At 49.8% G+C, this 17,657-nt stretch overlaps 1 protein-coding gene across 1 annotated transcript; it reads right to left on the bottom strand.

Annotated features, from left to right (window-relative positions):
- Positions 1-1,951: 1,951 nt before the first annotated feature.
- Positions 1,952-14,107, bottom strand: PPP1R32 (protein phosphatase 1, regulatory subunit 32). Its single transcript, XM_006875049.1, has 12 exons — positions 13,999-14,107; positions 13,558-13,675; positions 13,125-13,278; positions 8,630-8,758; positions 7,569-7,632; positions 7,041-7,153; positions 5,630-5,689; positions 5,377-5,463; positions 4,755-4,856; positions 4,582-4,676; positions 2,440-2,604; positions 1,952-2,021 (listed from the first exon to the last, which is right to left on the bottom strand). Exons 1-12 carry the CDS (start codon positions 14,105-14,107, stop codon positions 1,952-1,954), a joined length of 1,266 nt encoding a protein of 421 aa, XP_006875111.1.
- Positions 14,108-17,657: the final 3,550 nt, after the last annotated feature.

The raw sequence follows: 17,657 nt of genomic DNA, 5'->3' as shown, positions 1-17,657 counted from the left end.
GTGTACCTGTGTTGGTGCTAGATTTTGTGCTCTTATGTTTCTGAATCTGTGTGTCGTTGTTGTTGTTAAGTGACGCAGAGTCGGTTCCAACCTATAGTGACCCTGTATAGGGTTTCCGAGGCTATAAATCTTTACGGGAGCAGAAAGCCTCATCTTTCTCCAGTGGAACAGCTGGTAGTTTCAAACTGCTGACCTTGTGGTTTGCAGCCCAATTCGTAACCACTACGCTACCAGAGAGAAAGAGAGAGAGAGAGGAGAGGTTTGTATCAAGGAAATGGTTCATACAGCCATAAAGGTGGACAAGCTATGTGTATGTCTTTTGCTGCTGGCATCTATGTGCCTGTTGTGTCTTGTGGGGTGTGTATGTGTGTTTTTATTTGCATTTGTGTGTCTTTTGTGTTGACAGTATGTGCCTGGATGTATGTTTGTGGCCCTCTCACCATGGCCAAGCTATGGTTAGGGTACAGCCCAGTTAGCATGTCTCGTTTGGTGACTAGCTTCTAATGTTGGGGGCCATGGACCAGCAGATCCCCGCCACTGAGTCCTGAATCTGGCTGGGTTTATAGCTGAGAGACACTGTGTCCCGCACCCCCGCACCCCGATGCTGGAGCCAGCTGGAGTCACCCACATTCCACATGGCCAGCCCCCAGACCGCTGCTCCAGACTGCGGGGAGGTGGGTGGCACAGTCAAGCCCCAGGACCAGCAGAACCGCTTCATAGATGCCTTCAAGGAGCAGAGGTGGAGGCACTGCTGGTCCACTGAACTGGGCTGGCTGCAAGGTGCATGCCCACCTTGTGTGGCCCAGGGCAGCCGGGGTTGGTGCTAACAAGGCCAGCGCATACAGCTGTCTCATTAGGCACTGAACAAGTGCACCTGACAGGGGACCCAAAGCAGCTCTGGTGGTGGAGTGAGTTAAGCATTGGACTGCTAACCAAAAGGTCAGTCGTTTGAAGCCACCATCGGCTCTGGGGTAGAAAGATGGCCATCTGCTTCCTTAAAGATATACAACCTCAGAAGCCCTAAGGGACAGTTCTCCTGTGTCTTACAGGGCTGCTGTGAGTCGTGGAGCTTGAGGGGACAAAAGGCCCTGGAGCAAGCTCAGACTGCCCCGCAGCCCACGGCAGCGAAAGGCAAGCACGTTTTCTTTCCCACAACACTGCACCCACGTGGGCTGTGTCCTTCTCCGGTGCCTGGTTCTAATACTCACAAAGGGTATGTCCACTCTGATGGCCTTGGCTAGGGGGAGGACACACTAACCTTTGTGCCCGGCCCCTGCCCCATCTGGGATCCAGATGGCCATTCCATGTCACTGCCCTTTCCTCTCCTATAAATCATTCAGAGTGAGACCCAGGGGGACCCTGGCATCTGCCCAAGTCCTGCCTCCAATGTACAGACCACCCCCACCCCCATTTTATAGGTCAGATCACTGAGGCCTAAAGAAGTGTAAGACTTGACCCTCAACCTCCCCACGCCTTCCTGTCTCATCTGTCTTCCTCAACCTGGGTATCCCCACATCCAGGCCTGACCAAGCGCTTTATCAGACAGGAAGGCCTTGCGGGGAGGACTACACAGAGAAGGAAATGAGTCTCCAGGGTTTTGTCCAGTCAGGGGTGCTGGCCCTAAGCTTCCCCCTTGCCCCAACCACACTTCCCAGTGTCTCAACAATGGTAGCACCCTCTGTTTACTGTTCTTTATTTCATTAGGAAAGTAGCTGGGAGTCCAACCTGGGGGGTGGGGACAGTAGCCCGGCTCCTGTCCCATTGAGGTGGCAAATCTGTGTGGGACAGAGGTGAGGTCTCAGGGGTGCCTGGGTGGTTCTGTGTACCCAACCTCCCATCTGCCCACACACTCTGGGGCTGGGCCCCGTGACAGAGCCTGTAGGCCCAAGACTTGGGAGGCAGGGCTGGCCCACTGTGGCCACCTCCACAGGTCCCTTACCCAGTCCTTAGCTCAGCTGGGTGGAGTGACATTACTGCTGTGAGGGGTGTCCCGGTAGAAGGGGTCAGCGCAGGTCAGGGTTCTGTGAAGGAGGCAGAGGAAAGGATGAGGAGGGCATGGATGCAGCCTCCAAGTGCCTGGAGGTGGGCTTCACCTTCTCACTGCTGCCCCTCCCTCGGTGGCCAGAGGCCAAGCACAAACAGACCTTCTTGCCAATTCTGCCCATTGTCATGAAACATAAAGCTTATGGAACTGGGTTGAGCATAGAGAGGTCACTAACGAGATGGAACCACACGGCCCATCCATCTTTAGACTTCCCTCCACACAGGATGTCAAGAAACTGGGCCCCGGGCAGGTGGGGAGGGAGGACAGAGGTAATTGAAGCCATGGACAAAGCCAGCAAGAGGGGAGAGAGAAGGAACAGCCTTCAGGCTGTGAAGACTAGACTGAGCAGACCTAGGCCAGAACTGGAGGAGGAAGGGAGGGCAGAGGGAGGCTACCTTCCCACGTGGGGGTGCAGACGCCGCAGACTTTCTGTGGGGTTGGGAGTAGGCTCCATGTGCGTGACCGGCTGGTTGAGGGCGTAGCCGCCTGGTTTCTGGGGCTGGATGCCTCCTCGAGTCCAACCTTCGCGGTCTAGCCCCTTGGGGATGTTCTCGAAGTACCTGGAGTGGGGATGTGGGGTGGGTAGGGGGTGTGGGCAGAGTTTGTCATGCGGGGTGGCTCAGTCTCATTGTCTCCCAACCTGAGATTCTGTCTCCTAAATACATCTCCATCTGAGCTCTTCCCGCATCTGCCAGCCACAGCTGGGGTGGCAGACCAGGCCGTGTGGGTCTTCCTCCAGTGGAGCCCCCTGTGGCCTCCTGACCAGCCTTCCTGTCTCTGTCTCACCATCAGGAGGTATTCAAAAGTGCACATCTGACCACCCCCAAGCCCCCGTGTGAAATCTTTCAGGGATCCTCTGCCTAACTGTCAATGAAATGTCCAGTCATGTGGACCCTAGACATTAACCTTTGTGGCCCCCCATTCCCTCTGCTGGACATGCCCTAAGTCCTCTTCCACAAGAGCAACTCACTCAGGAAGCCCACCTGCTCCCTCCCCCGATGTGGGGGCTCCTACTGTGTGTCTACAGAACTTGGATCAGACATAATGAAATGGCGTCTCCTCCCCAGCCTGTGAGCATGGGGGGCAGTGAAGGAGGCCCCGTCCCGTTCCTTTCTCTTTAGGCCTTCAACTTCTCCATCTCACCAGTATTCCCCAGGCAAGCACTGCCCATTGAGTCTGCAAAGGTGAGTAAGACTGGGGCCCACCTTGGGCTTACTAAAGGGGCTGCAGGAAGGTAAATGGGATAGAGTCCAGTGGTTAGAGTCTCTCTAGTTGTGGGGGAGCCTGGAAGGACTGACAACTGGCAAACATCAGGAGCAGGAAGAGACCCAGCAGAGATGGCCCAGGTCAGGGTCTGCTGGAGTTTCAGGAGGATATTTGCTTAAAGAGGAACAGGGACAGAGCTGAGTGAGTCTCTGCCCCCCCCCCCCTCGGTGGGAATAGGATCAGCCACAGAACTAGAAGTCTGGACACTGAGCCCCAATCCCATATCTGCCACAAATCTCTGTGTGGCTCCTCTCTGAGCCTCAGGTCCCCATCCCGAGGAGGGGTTCAACTCAAAGGATGACGAAGACCCTCCCAGCTGACCCTCTGTCACTGCCTGCACACTGGCTCTTCCCTCAGCTGTCCCCATCGCGGCTGCCCTCACCTCTGTACAAACCATACCTTCTGAAGGTGGCCGACCCTCTCCACCAACTCAACATTTCAATAATGGAACAAAGAGAACAGAAATCATAGGAATTGTCATGCATTGCGAAGAACATAACTAATATCACTGAACAACTTTTGTAGCAATTGTTGAATGAGAATCGAAACTTCTGTGTAAACCTTCATCAAAAAACACAACAAAATATGGACATTTAAAAAACCAATGAGACTGTTTACAATGTTGTTGTTATTGCCATCGAGTCAGTTCCCACTCAGAGTGACCCTGCCTAGGATTTTCCGAGGAGCGGCTGGTGAGTTTGAACTGCCAACTTCGTGGCTCAAACCGACTTTGCGATCCAGTGCTTGTCCTAACGCGCCACACCAGAATGCCACTCATAGGATCACTACAAGTCAGCATCCACTCGATGGCACACAACAATGACAACAAGATCCTGGTGCAGGAACAGAGAGGGATGAGAATAAGAAAATGCTCAGAGACGGGAAGAGGGTTACCTGAGCAAGGCAGTACCTGGAATTTAATGTTGTCCCAGGAAACCACTCTTAACTAATGGGGTGCAAGTCCCCAGTTGTCTTGCTCTTGGCTGGAATAACTGAACTGTATGTTTTGCAATTTTCTAGAATCTTCTCGTGGGCTATCTGACTTATTAGCACCCTGAAATTGCTGCCTTCCCTCTTTCACCCTCTTCTCTCACTCCTCTGCGTCTCGGGTAAGCTTCTGGCTCTCAGATCATTGGCTGGGTATTCGATTCTGGAGGGATCCACACTAAGCAGTTTGGTCTTCTCTCCAGGATTGTGAGCCCATTCTTTTCCTGGTCCCAGACTCAGCCTCCCTATCTGTAAAATGGGCTTGGGCAGGGAAGGGGTCTCACCTTTGGTTATAGGTAGTCAGGTATCGATTATCCATGTCAGGGTCACTGGGGCCCTGGACATAGCTGGTGTTGTTCAAGCTGAACCCTGTGGGCTCCTGCAGATGACGGGATTGTCAGACCAGGAGAAGCGGAGGATTTATTTGGGGGTGGGGTTAGGGTGCACCAGCTCTTACTTTGTTGCCCACCGTCTCTCGACCAAGCATGGCAACGTTTGTCTGTTGCTTCCACTGGGGTGGCTGGAGCTGCCAGGGACTCATGCTGCTGCGCTCTGGAGCCTGCAGAAACAGAGCCACAAAAAGGTGGCTGAGGTGGCCAGAGTCGTGCAGTAAGGGTGGAGGAAGGGCAGGCAGAGACACACACAGCCCCAACTTGCCCCCAACCCCATTTCCCCTGGACCTTCCCCATCAAAAACAACAACAAATCCATTGGCCTCGAGCTGATGACAACTCATGACAAGTCCTCAATGTGTGCCCAAGTAGAATTGTGCTCTACAGACTTTTCAGTGGCTGATCTTTTGGAAACAGAGCACCAGGCCTTTATTTCAAGATCCCTCTGGGTGAACTTAAACCACCAACCTTTTGGCTAGCAGCCCAGTTTGCTATTTCAGAACAGATCTCTCACTTTCTAGGCCTTTAAACTTCTTCCTGGAGGACTTCCTGCTACAACTCCAAACACCCCAATTCTTCCCAGCCTTCAGTACCTCTCCCCTCAAAATGCTACATCTTCCAAGAAGCCTCTCGAACACCTTTGTTCTGAGTACTGCCTTCTCTGGGAAAGTCCTCCATGGCCACTCACTCTGGGGTTCAGGATCCGTTGGTTCACTCTACTGAAGCCCGTTTCATGATCGCAGACTCTGGTCAGCGCAGGGAGTGCCTCATCTCCCTGGAGAAGACAAAGAGGCTGCTGGCCGCAGCATATTGTCCCACCCACCCCACCCCCACCACCCCGACAGCATCCCAGAGCCACGTCTAACAGCCCCCAAAGGAGGACGTCCAGCCATGGGTGCCACCAGGGTCCTCTTCCCTTCACCAGCTCAGCTCCTGCTTACACGAGGGTGAGTTATGGGAAGAAAGTCCGACCTGGTAACACTCCTGCTCGGGAGAAGAGTCTGGAAAATAAAGCCCCCAGAGGAGTGTTAGCTCCGCAGGTTGGAACCATAGGCCTCTTGACCCATGTTGTGAATGAAGCTGCTTTCTCCCTACTGGGCACAGAGGAGGGGAAACAAAGTAAACCCCTAGCCTTGAGTCAATTCTGACTCACGGCAGCCCCGTTTGTTCTAGAGTTGAATGGTACTTCCTAGGATTTTTAAGGCTGTCATCTTTTTGGAAGCAGATTGCCAGGTCTTGCTTCCATGGTACCTCCGGGTGGTTTAGAACTGCTAAACTTCTGTTTAGTATTCAAGCACAAACCACCTATATCACCCAGGGGGTGGAGTCAGTACAAATGAATATAACTGGGGTGGATGAGGAAGGGGGAGGATTTGGGAAGAAGAGAGGGAAAGATCTGGCATTGATTGGAACCAGCAGGCCAGGGTTCTTGTCTAAAGTCTTGAGTGGCCTCATTCTCCACATCTGCTAAATGGGGGAGTAAGACCAAAAACAGTAGTTTTCCCCATGACAAACTGCTCTTCCATCTTGAGTTTGGATTTAAAAGCCTGCAGCTCACACTTTTGAAAATGCCAGAAACTCATCATCACTGAACATTTTGATCAATGATTTTATGGAACAATCCTGATCCAAAGAGAGACATTTTGAAAATTCAAAATCTTGTGGGATCCAGACATTTAGCATCATGGAAACTTATGGACTCCCCAAACAACTGTCCTGAGATAATCTTTGAACCTTAGGCCAAATAAATCCCTCCAAGTCTTCTTGAACCCAAACAACAGATTAGCTTAGTGAGTAAAGAATGTCTCAAGCACTGAACTTTTCAAAGAACTGTCTCTGTGGGATCAAACCGACAACTGTAAACTCAGAAAATGAGACAGGAAACTTGGGGGGCAGGAGCGTGAGCCTGTGTTAATGTGGTGGTAGTGGTTATGTGCCGTGGAGTCGGTTCCGACTCATAGTGACCCTGTACAGGGTTTCCAAGGCTGTACATCTTTATGGGAGCAGAAAGCCTCATCTTTCTCCCACAGAGCGGCTGGTAGTTTCGAACTGCTGACCTTGTGGTTCACAGCCCGATTCGTAACCACTATGCTACCAGAGCTCCTTATATATGGTGTGTGTGTGTGTATGAAGAACAATTCAGAAAAGGAAGGTGAGGATGAGCTCAGAACTTGAATATTATCAATGTCACTGATATGTACATGGAGAAATTGTTGAATTGGTGTATGTTCTGCTGCGTCTATTCTCAACAACAACAAAAAGAAACAAATTACTTAAAAAGAAAATCCAGAAGCCCTTTGACTGGAGGTCCTTCAGTACCTGAGATTCTAGGTGGGGCCCAACCTGACTTACAGAGTCCCCAGGAATGGCCTGGGAGGGCGGCTTGAAGACAATGGGGCTCTTGGTGGACTCTTCTGTGAAGCCAGTCTTCTCCTTGGCGCCAACTGATTTCTTCTGCAAGAGATCTGCAAAAGACAACCTCCCATGGTGTCCCTAGGCCCCTGGCCCCACCTGCCTGGAATTCAGGTGAGTGGAAAGTCACCTGGCTTGGCAGATCTGGAGACATGACCCACCAGAATCAGTGGCCCTGAGAAAGGGCTCCAGAGTCTAAGCCAGGGAACAAGAAAAGAGAGCCGAAAGAAGGGCCAAGGCCATGAGGCCAGGAGAAGGCTGTGGGAAGCCTAAGCAATGAAGTTTCTTTGACGGTCTGCAGCCCAAAAGTACAGCGGTTAACCTGGGAGACACTACTCTCCCAAGCCAGTCGCACGACCTTCTTTCTTCCATGGGTACTTTCTTGATCCTAGCTTCAGGCTTCCCTGGGGACCTCTCCTAGAGCCTGAGGGGGCTGGGAGGAAAGTGTGAGTTCAGATAGGGACCTACCTGGCTGGTTGGAGGGCTCGTGAAGAAACCTGGCGTTGTACTCAGACGTCATGAAGCGAGGGCCCTGGAACACAGAACGATGGGGTGATGGGAGGCCAGGGTCTGGATGGGTTTTGTGGCTGTAGCAGTTCCTGGGTTGTCTGTACTCTGAATCCCTCTCTGACGGAACCACACAGCCAGGAATTGCATCAAGAGAGTCCCGTTCCCCTGTGACAACGAAGGTGAAGTCACAGGCTACACTGAGCTCCAGGAATGAGCAATGGAACTCAGAGCTCCTAGGACCTAGACCAGGCAGGTGTGTAACCAGAGGAGAGAGGCTGATGGAAGAAAATGAACACTCCCTTCACAATTGATTTCCCTGGGCTTGGTGGGGAAAAGAAGAGAATTTGGTGTTACTATTTTATTACCATGATTACTAACTTTTATTATGAACTGAGTGAATTTCTCATTCAACAGTCCAGACACATTTGTTTCATCCTATAATGTAACATCACTTTCCCACTTTCTCCCTGGGGTCCTTAATTCCATTCCTCCTTCCTTCTCAACCCTTCTGAGCTTTGTCCCTGGTGAACGCTGCCCTTTTGATCTTAAATCATTGACCACGCTATAGTGTGTGTCCCTCAAGGTCGGCAGTTCGAAACTACCAGCCGTTCCCTGGGAGAAAGATGAGGCTTTCAGTTCCCGTAAGGATTTGCAGTCTCGGAAACCCTATACAGGGTCGCTGTGAGTTAGAACTGACTCCATGGCACACAATCACCACCATATACCTATCTACTGCTTGGCTGAAATTTGAGTCATGGAGGGTGAGTTCAGTTCCAGGCCTGAAGGGTTGGGTGTTAAGTCTTAAAATACATGTAAGGAAGCCGGTGGTGACCACTTTGGTTCTGTTTGGGGAAACATCGAATAGCAACTCCTTTGTCCTGTCATTTTTTGCGGTGTCCTGAGGCTACGTTGAGTCGGCTGCTTGGGTGAGCCCCTGAAATTCATGTCTGGAGGAGGGAAAATAAGGCAAGCCGGCCCCTCTGGCCAGCCCTCAGCTCTAGGCCTGGTCGCCCACTCACGTGTCGGGCATTCTCCCTCTCCGTGGAGCCCTTGTTCTCCTGCTGGTGGAGCAGGGGCACCTCCTTGGGCTCCAGTCCTGGAATGGCCTGGACACCGTGCTCCTGGGTGTCGAAATGGACCTTTCTGACCTGGGGAGATGAAGCAGCCAATTACCCTTCAGGGATGGGCGAGGGGATGGCCATGATTCCACCCTTGACCCCTACAGAATAACTCCACTTCAGCCGGAGGAATCTCCATGAGAGTCTTGTTGATTTGTTCCTCTTCATCCACTCAGAGCCCTGCAGCACTCACATAGCCCTCAGAGTAGAATCCCACGTCCTGACATTGGCCCACAAGGACCTCAGATCCTCAGCCCACTCCAGCCATGGGCTTCCATGCAGTCGTTCCTCACATGAGACTCACTCCTGCCTCAGGGCCTTTGCACTTGCTGTTTCCACTGCTAGGAACTCCCTTCCCTCAGATAGCTACATCACTCACTTTCTAACCGTCTTCGATTCTTTTGTCAAGTTCTTCCCTGACTCTCCCAGTGGGCAATTGCAACCCTTCACCGCTGCCTCTGACTTATATTTTTCTCCTGGCATTTGTCACCTTCAGATAAGGAAGTTGTTGGTATTGGGTGTCATCGAGTCAGTACCAACTCATAGCAACCCTATGCACAACAGAACAAAATATTGCCCAGTCTTGGGCCAACCTCACAATTGTTGCTAGGTTTAAGCCCAATTGCTGCTGCCATTGTGCCAATCCATCTTATTTCACTGACCCTCCACTCTACCAAGCATGCTATCCTTCTCCAGGGACTCGTCCCTCCTGGCACTATGTTCAAAGTCTGAGAGATGAAGTCTGGCCACCTGGCTTCCAGGGAGCATTCTGGCTGTATTTCTTCCAACACAGATTGGTCTGTTCTTTTGGCAGCCAATGGGACTTTAAATGTTCTCCTCCAACACCATAGCTCAAATGCATCAATTCTTCCACGGTCTTACTCACTGTTCAACTTTCACATGCCTATGAGGTTACTGAAAAATACCATGGCTTGGGTCAGGAGCACCTTAGTCCTCATACTAACATCTTTGCTTTTCAACACTTTAAAGAGGTTTTATGCAACAGATTTGCCAATGCAGTACATCATTTGGTTTCTTGACTGCTGCTTCCATGAGTGTTGATGGTCAATCTGAGCAAATTAAAGTCTTTGACAACTTCGATCTTTTCTCCATTTATTGTGATGTTATTTATTGGTCCTGTGGTGAGGATTTTTGTTTTCTTTACATTGAGGTGCAACCTGTACTGCAGGCTGTGGTCTTTGATCTTCATCAATAATTATTTTAAGTCCTCTTTGCTTTCGGTAAGCAAGGTTATATCATCTGCATATCACAGATTGTTAACAAATCTTCCTCCAATTCTGATTTTCTTCATACAATCCATCTTCTCAGGTTACTTGCTCAGCATACAGACTGAATAAGTATGGTGAAAGAATACAACCCTGTTGCACACCTTTCTTAATTTAAAACCATTCACTGTTTGTTCCCTTGTTCTGTTCAAACAACTGCCTCCTGGTCTATGTACAGGTTCCTTGTGGGTACAATTAAGTGTTCTGGAATACCCATTCTTCACAATGTTGTCCATAGCTTGTCATGATCCACACAATCTGAAAGCCTTTGCCTAGTCAATAAAGCACAGGTAAATATTTTTCTGTTATTCTCTGCTTTCAGCCAACATCCATCTGAAGTCAGCAATGATATCCCTCATTCCACATTCTCTTCTGAATCCGACTTGAACCTCTGGAAGTTCTCTGTCAATGCATGGTTGCAACCATTTTTGTATTATCTTCAGTAAAACTGATATCAGTGATATTGTCCGATGGTTTTCGTATACCATTGGGTCACCTCTCTTTGGAATGGTCACAAATACGGATCTCTTCCAGTCAGTCAGCCAGATAGTTGTCTTCCAAATTTCTTGGCACAGGTTAGTGAGTGCCTCCATTGCCACATCAGTTTGTTGAAAGATTTCAATTTATATTCTATCTATTCCCAATGCCTTGTCCTTTGCCAATGCCTCCAATGCACCTTGGACTTTTTCCTTCATGATCATTGGCTCTTGATCATATGCTACCTCTTGAGATGGTTGAACATCGACCACTTTTGTTTGGTACAGTGACTGTGTATTTCTTCCATTTTCTTCTGATACTTTCTGCATCATTCAATATTTTGCCCAAATAATACTTCAATATTGCAAGTCGAGGCTTGAATTTTTTCTTCAGTTGTTTCAGCTTAAGAAATGTTGAACGTGTCCTTCCTTTTTAGTTCCCTAACTCCAGGTCTTTGCACATTTCATTATAACATCATTATCATATTTGACTTTGTCTTCTCGAGCTGACCTTTAAAATTTTTTGTTCAACTCTTGTACCTCCTCACTTCTTCCATTTGCTTTAGCATCTCTACACTGGAGAGCAAGTTTCAGAGTCTCTTCTGACATCTATTTTGGTCTTTTCTGTCTTTCTTATCATCTTAATGACCTTTTCCTTTCTTCCTGTATGATGTTCTTGATGTCATCCCACAACTCTTCTGGTCTTCAGTCTTTAGCATCTAATGCATCAAATCTGTCCTTTAGATGATCTCAAAATTCAGATAGGATATATTCAAGGTCATATTTTGGCTATCTTGGATTTGTTTTAATTTTCTTCAGCTTCAGCCTGAATTTGCATATAAACAATTGATGGTCTGTCCCACAATCTGGCCTTGTTTGGGCTGGTGATGTGGAGCTTTTCCACCTTCTCTTTCCACAGATGTAGTGAATGTGATTTCTGTGTATTTCATCTGGTGAGGTCCATGTATATAGTTAGTTGTCTTTTATGTTGTTTAAAAAAGCTGTTTGCAATGAAGAAGTCATTGGTCTTGTGAAATCCTATAATGCAATCTCCAGCATCGTTTCTATCACCAAGGCCATATTTTCCAACGTCTGATCCTTCATCTTTGTTTCCAACCTTTGCACTCCAATCACCAGTAGCTTTCAATGCATGTTTGATCAATGTCAATCTGAAGAAATTGACAGAATTCTTCAGTTTCATCATCTGACTTTAGTGGTTGGTGTGTAAATATGAAAAATAGTGGTATTAATTGGTCTTCCTTTTAGGTGTATGGATATTATCCTATCACAGACAGGTTTGTATATCAAGATGAATCTTGATATGTTCTTTTTGATAATGAATGCAGTGCTATTGTTTTTCAATTTGTCATCCCAGCATAGTAAACCATGGGATTCTCAGATTCAAAATGGCCAACACCAGTCCATTTCAGCTCACTAATGCCTAGGATATCGATGTTTATATGTCCCATTTCATTTTTGACAATTTCCAATTTTCCTAGATTCACACTGATTATATTCCATGTTCCCATTCTTTAATGGATGTTTATTTCATTTTTGAGCTGTGCCCCATCAGCAAATGAAGGTCCCAAAAGCTTTACTCAATTCGTGTCATCCTCATCAACTCTACTTTGAGGAGGCAGCTCTTCCCCAGTCATATTTTGAGTGCCTTCCAACTTGAGAGGCTTATCTTCTGGCACTATACCTGATAATATTCTGGTGCTCTTCACCAAGTTTCAATATTCAATATTCTGGTGCTGATAGTGTTCCACGGCTATTCAATATAATGTTTTCAGTGATTGAATATTCAGAAGTAGCCCATCCCTCCTTCTTCCTACTCTCTCTTTACCTGAAAGCTCATCTGAAACCTGTCCACCATGGATGACCCTGCTGGTATATAAAATACTGGTGGCATAGCTTCCAGCATCACAGCACACACAAGCCACCACGGTACGACTAACTGACAGACGAGTGGTGGCAGATAGGGAAGAGGTGTTCAGTGAATGAGTGAATGAATGAATGAATATGTGTTCTATTGGTAACCTTGCTAAAGCTGATGGCAATCTGATAATAAAAATGAAGATGATCAGAATGGTAATGGCAAACGTCAATGTGACAATGATGCTGGCACAGTGGGGGTTGTGAGGCTGCTGGTGTTGGCCTGGAGATGTAGACGGGGGTGATAGAGGAGGTGGGGTGGGGTTGGGACGGGAGGGGAATGGTGACAGAGATGGGGGATGGTAGAGGTGGTGGAGACAGTGGGGGTCAGGATGATGGTGGTGACAGGGATAGAAATGGAGGGGAGGTAGCTGTGGGAATGGGGGTTGGTCGGGATAGTAAGAATGGGAATTGAGAAGGGATAAGAATGGTGGGGAGAGGGATAGAAATGGAGGGCGAGGTCATGGTAGGGTAGGAATGGGGATGGCTAGTGATGGGGATAGGAGTAGAAATGGAGAGAGAAATAATGATGGGGGTGGGAACGGTGGAGATGGTGGGACTGAGAAGAAGGACGAAGGTAAAAAGGTGTGTGGGCCTCTGCCCTGTGGTTCACCAACTGTTGGCAGTGCAGCCCCAGCCACTCCCACTGCCCCCATCCTGAGTTCCCCCGTCTGAGGCTCGCCTGGGCCCAGCACTGACCTCCTTGGTGGAGGGCCCTGTGTTGGCCTTCTCCCTCCCAAAGCCAGAGCAGGTCTGGTGCATCTTCCAAGGCAGCGGATGCTTGCCATCAGGCACCTCCAGCGGGCGGTAGCTCTGGCTGGTCACTGTCTGTAAGTTGTTCTGGACTTGTTCCCTGGGGGGTGGGGGACAGCAACTAGAACCACCAGGGCCACCCGCCTTGGTCCTTTGGGGGCTGTGCTGCCTCTCCTCAGGGGCTTCCCCTCTCCCACACTCCTCCCCATGGAAACCTCAGGACCCTGCCTGCCTTGGGGACCCAGTCAGAGGAGCCATGGCCGGAGTCACGCAGGGACCCAGACCCAGGCCAGGTCAGGCTCTGTGCCCCAGGTCTCAGGGCCCATCCATGGAGCCCTGACTTATCCTGAGAGCTGAGGCCCAGCACGGCAGGCCATACCCCATGGCTGGGTTGTCCAGAGCATCAAGGCTGGCTTGGTATGAGACCAGGGGCCGGTAGCTAGTCTTGTAACCTGTGCCTTTGTGAATGCTCAATCGGGGCTTGAAATCCTCCCGACCTGCCAGAGAGGGACCAAGGGTCAACAGAGCTGAAAGAGGCTACGGCTACCCAGACAAGACCAGCATTCCCCTTGAAGTTTCTGGGGGTCCCTATGTGGTGGTCAGGATGAGTTTGATGGCAGGAAATGAAGTGGGGACAAGGTCAGAATCACAGAGATAGAATTTGGGGGGGAGGGAGCGGTAGGCCCAGCCTGAAGGCACAAGTGTGGACAAGTCCTTGGGGAACTCAGGGATGGACCCATTGTGGGACCCTCTCATGGACAAAGGGGCTCTCCTCCTCTCCAAGATCCTGGAGGTGCCTCCTGCTTCAAGGTGCCCTCACCGTAAGCTGTACAGTAGCTGGTGGCATAGAATTTCAGGGGATCTGAGCAACCCCCCGAACTCATCTTCACATAAGGGGAGACTACTCCCAGGGGGAGTTTCCCCATCATGATGCTGCAGGGTGGCCGGAGGGTGGGGGCCTGGGGAGAAAGCACAATAGGTTCATCAGGCCAGCATCACCAAGGAACCCCTGCCTGACCCAGGTCCCAATGGGGAGACCACCGAGGTGACTGACAGGGACCCCCAAACCAGCTGGACCCTCCGCCAGTGCGCTGCTCTTCTTCACCTCCACTGCAAACTGGGGACAGAGCTTACCACGTTTACTTATGGCTCATCTCAGCTTCCCTACACCTTATCATTAAGTCTTTGTGTCTCGTCTTGGAGGAGCCCTGTGGCACCATGGTTTACAGGTTGGGCAGTTCAAACCCACCAGCCCACTACATGAGAGACAGTTGTGGCAGTCTGCTTCCATAAAGATTTTCAGCCTCAGGAACCCTATAGAGCAGTTCTATAGGGTAACTAGTATGGCCCTGTGGGATAAAGCACTGGACCACGAGGTCAGTTTGAACCGCAAGGTCGGTGGTTCAAACTCAACAGCTGCTCCTCGGAAACTCTATACAGGGTCGCTATGAGTGGGAACCGACTCGACGGCAATTAACAACAAAAATACGGTCACTATACACTTAAGTATATGGATTCAACAGCTGTGAGTTTTATTCCATGTTGTAAGGAGTCCCTGTAGGAAGCACATGGTTAAGAGCTTGACTACCAGCCAAAAGGTTGGTGGTTCAAACCCACCCAGAGGCACCTCAGAAAGCAGGCCTGGCGATCTGCTTCCAAAAGGTCACAGCCTTGAAAACCCTGTGGACCAGTTCCACTCTAACACGTGGGGTCAGAATCTACTCCACCACAACAGCCCATTTCAGACCCACCTGACCCCCTCAGCCCCTGACCTTAACCTCTACCCTTCCTCCTCTGGGACAGGAGTGACCGGACAAGCTCCTGTCTGTGGGAACTCTTGGCCACCCCAGGTCAGTTGCTTACCCCCAGCCACCACCACCCCACCTCCACCCCCAGGTCCCTGGTCTCTCCCTCAGCTCCCCCACCTTGCCCACCACCTTCTACTGGAAATTGTCTTGTCACCTGGGGCCCAACTAGAGCTGGCCCCACCCTCACCTGCCCTCAGCTGAGGTAGCTCTGAGTCCAGGAAAGAGCCTACGGGAGGCGGGAGGCGGGAGTTACTCCAGAAAAGCAGGACCCTCCCGGAGGTGGCCCAGCCTAGAGAAACAGTGCATCGCCTAGCAACCAGAGCCTAGCAACAGTGTCCTCATGCCTCAGAAGCCCTTCCAGGGACTGACCCTGCCAGGAGCTGCTCCTTTGGCTCCCACTCTGTCCCCAGCCTCCCTCAACAGAGCAGAGAATTGTCGCGGAGTGACATGACATACAAGATAACCCTGAGCCATCATTCCCATTTACTGAGGCCTCACTTCTCGGCAGACACTGCATCCTTTATCTCAGGTCCTCTGAGCAAGCTCTTCCAGGTAATGATTGGTTTTCACAGGGGGAGATGAGGCTTGGACAGGCACAGTGATTCGGTGGCCGGAGACCTCACACTCAGAAAACAGCAGAGTCGGAATTCCAACCTGAGTGGGTCCAGATGCCACTTTATAGCTCTCAGTAAATTAACGCTTACTATGTTTAGTTGCGTAGTGGTTATGAATCGGGCTGCTAACCTCAAGGTCAGCAGTTCAAAACTATGAGCTGTTCCGTGGGAGAAAGATGAGGCTTTCTGCTCCCATAAAGATTTACAGCCTCAGACACCCTGGACAGGGTCGCTATGAGTCGGAGCCAACTCCACGGCACATAACAACAACAACATGTTTGGTTGGTATGGCGTTGTGGGCTAAAGCACTGGACTGCAAAGTGGGTTTGAATCACAAAGTCAGCAGTTCAAGCTCACCAGCTGTTCCTTGGAAACCCCACACAGGGTCACTATGAGTCAGAACCGATTTAGCAGAACTTAACAACAACAATGTTCAGTTGGAAGCAAATCTATGCTAACCATTTTCACACGCATTACCGTAATTATCCTCAAAACCACCCTGTGAACCGGTGCCATGATTATAGGAGTCCTGGTGTGGCGCTGTAGGATAAACACCGGACCGCAAGGTCAGTTTGAACTGCGAAGTCGGCAGTTCAAACTCACCAGCCGCTCCTTGAAAACCCTATACAGGGTCACTATGAATCAGAATCTATTCAATGGCACTTAACAACAACAATAAACCACAGTTCTTACTAACCTGGCTCTAACCTGATTTTCTACCTTTCCAGAGGTGCTTATCTTCCTGACACCCCCATTTCCTCCTCTTAACAGAGCCATGTAACTGGACATGCCTTCACTGGACCCATGGATTTGGTACCTGGCAGATAGTAAGTGCTCACTTAAAAATTTTTAAAAGCTGCCATTCTTAGTCTTGTTTGCAGATGGGGAAGGTGAGGTTCAAGGGCAAATTGCCCAGGTCCCATGACTGGTGAAGGCGAGCCCGGATTCATGTTCCTACACAGCAGTGGTGGGGAATGTCTGGCCCACAAACCATATTGTTGTTGTTAAGTGCCGTCGAGTCGGTTCCGACCCATAACGACTTTGTATAGGGTTTCCAAGGAGCAACTGGTGAACTTGAACCACTGACCTTGTAGTTCAAAAGGCTTTGCAGTCTGGAGCATTAACCCACAGCACCACACCAGGACTCCACAAACCATATGGTGGTGGTTATGTGCCGTGAAGTCGGTTCCAACTCATAGCAACCCTGTACAGGGTTTCTGAGGCTGTAAATCTTTATGGGAGCAGAAAGCCTCATCTTTCTCCCACGAACAGCTGGTAGTTTTGAACTGCTGACCTTGCGGTTCACAGCCCGATTCGTAACCACTACACTACCAGAGCTCCTTTCACAAATCATATGTTGTTGTTGTTGTCAGGTGCCATCGAGTTAGAACCGACTCACAGTGACCCCATGCACAGCAGAACGAAACAATGTCCGATCCTGGGTCAACCTCACCACCGCTGCCACACTTGAGTCCATCCATGATGCCATCTGGCCAATCCATCTCGTTAGGGGTCTTCCTCTTTTTCTCTGACCCTCCACCTTACCCAGCATGACATCCTTCTCCAGCGACTGTTTCTCCGGACAATATGTCCAAAGTATGAGAGACGAAGCTTAGCCATCCTGGCCTCCAAGGAGCACTCTGGCTGCCCTTCTTCCAAAACAGATCTATTGGTTCTTTTGGCAGTCCATGGCACTTTCAGTATTCTCCTCCAACACCACAACTCAAAGGCATCAATTCTTCTACGATCTTCCTTATTCACTGTCCAGCTTTATAAGACCTGCAAAATCATCTGGTCTGACCCTGCCAAGGCAACTAATTGCAGTTCCACATTGTTGTTGTTAAAGTGACATTGAATTGATTCTTGCCCATAAAGACCCTGTATAGGGTTTCTGAGGAGCAGTTGTTGAGTAAACTGCCCACCTTTCAGTTCAAACTGACCTTATGGTCAAGTGTTTATCCACACCAGGACTCCAGCTGTTACATTGTTGTTAAGTGCAGCTGAGTCGGTTCCTACTCATAGCGACCCTGTAGAGGGTTTCCGAGTAGCAGCTGGTG

This window comes from Chrysochloris asiatica, unplaced genomic scaffold (genome assembly GCF_000296735.1).
Source record: "Chrysochloris asiatica unplaced genomic scaffold, ChrAsi1.0 scaffold00310, whole genome shotgun sequence".
NCBI lineage: Eukaryota > Metazoa > Chordata > Mammalia > Afrosoricida > Chrysochloridae > Chrysochloris > Chrysochloris asiatica.
This window is presented reverse-complemented; position numbering and strand designations above follow the sequence as displayed.

What these genes read in the sequence shown, in the direction of transcription:
- PPP1R32 (XM_006875049.1), bottom strand. Translation starts at nt 14,107, where the DNA reads ATGATGGGGAAACTCCCCCTGGGAGTAGTCTCCCCTTATGTGAAGATG. An exon ending in TTCCCATAACTCACCCTCGT is followed by an intron (nt 5,464 to 5,629) that starts GTAAGCAGGAGC and finishes TGTCTTCTCCAG; the next exon opens with GGAGATGAGGCACTCCCTGC. An exon ending in CTGCACCCCCACGTGGGAAG is followed by an intron (nt 2,022 to 2,439) that starts GTAGCCTCCCTC and finishes CCTCCTTCACAG; the next exon opens with AACCCTGACCTGCGCTGACC.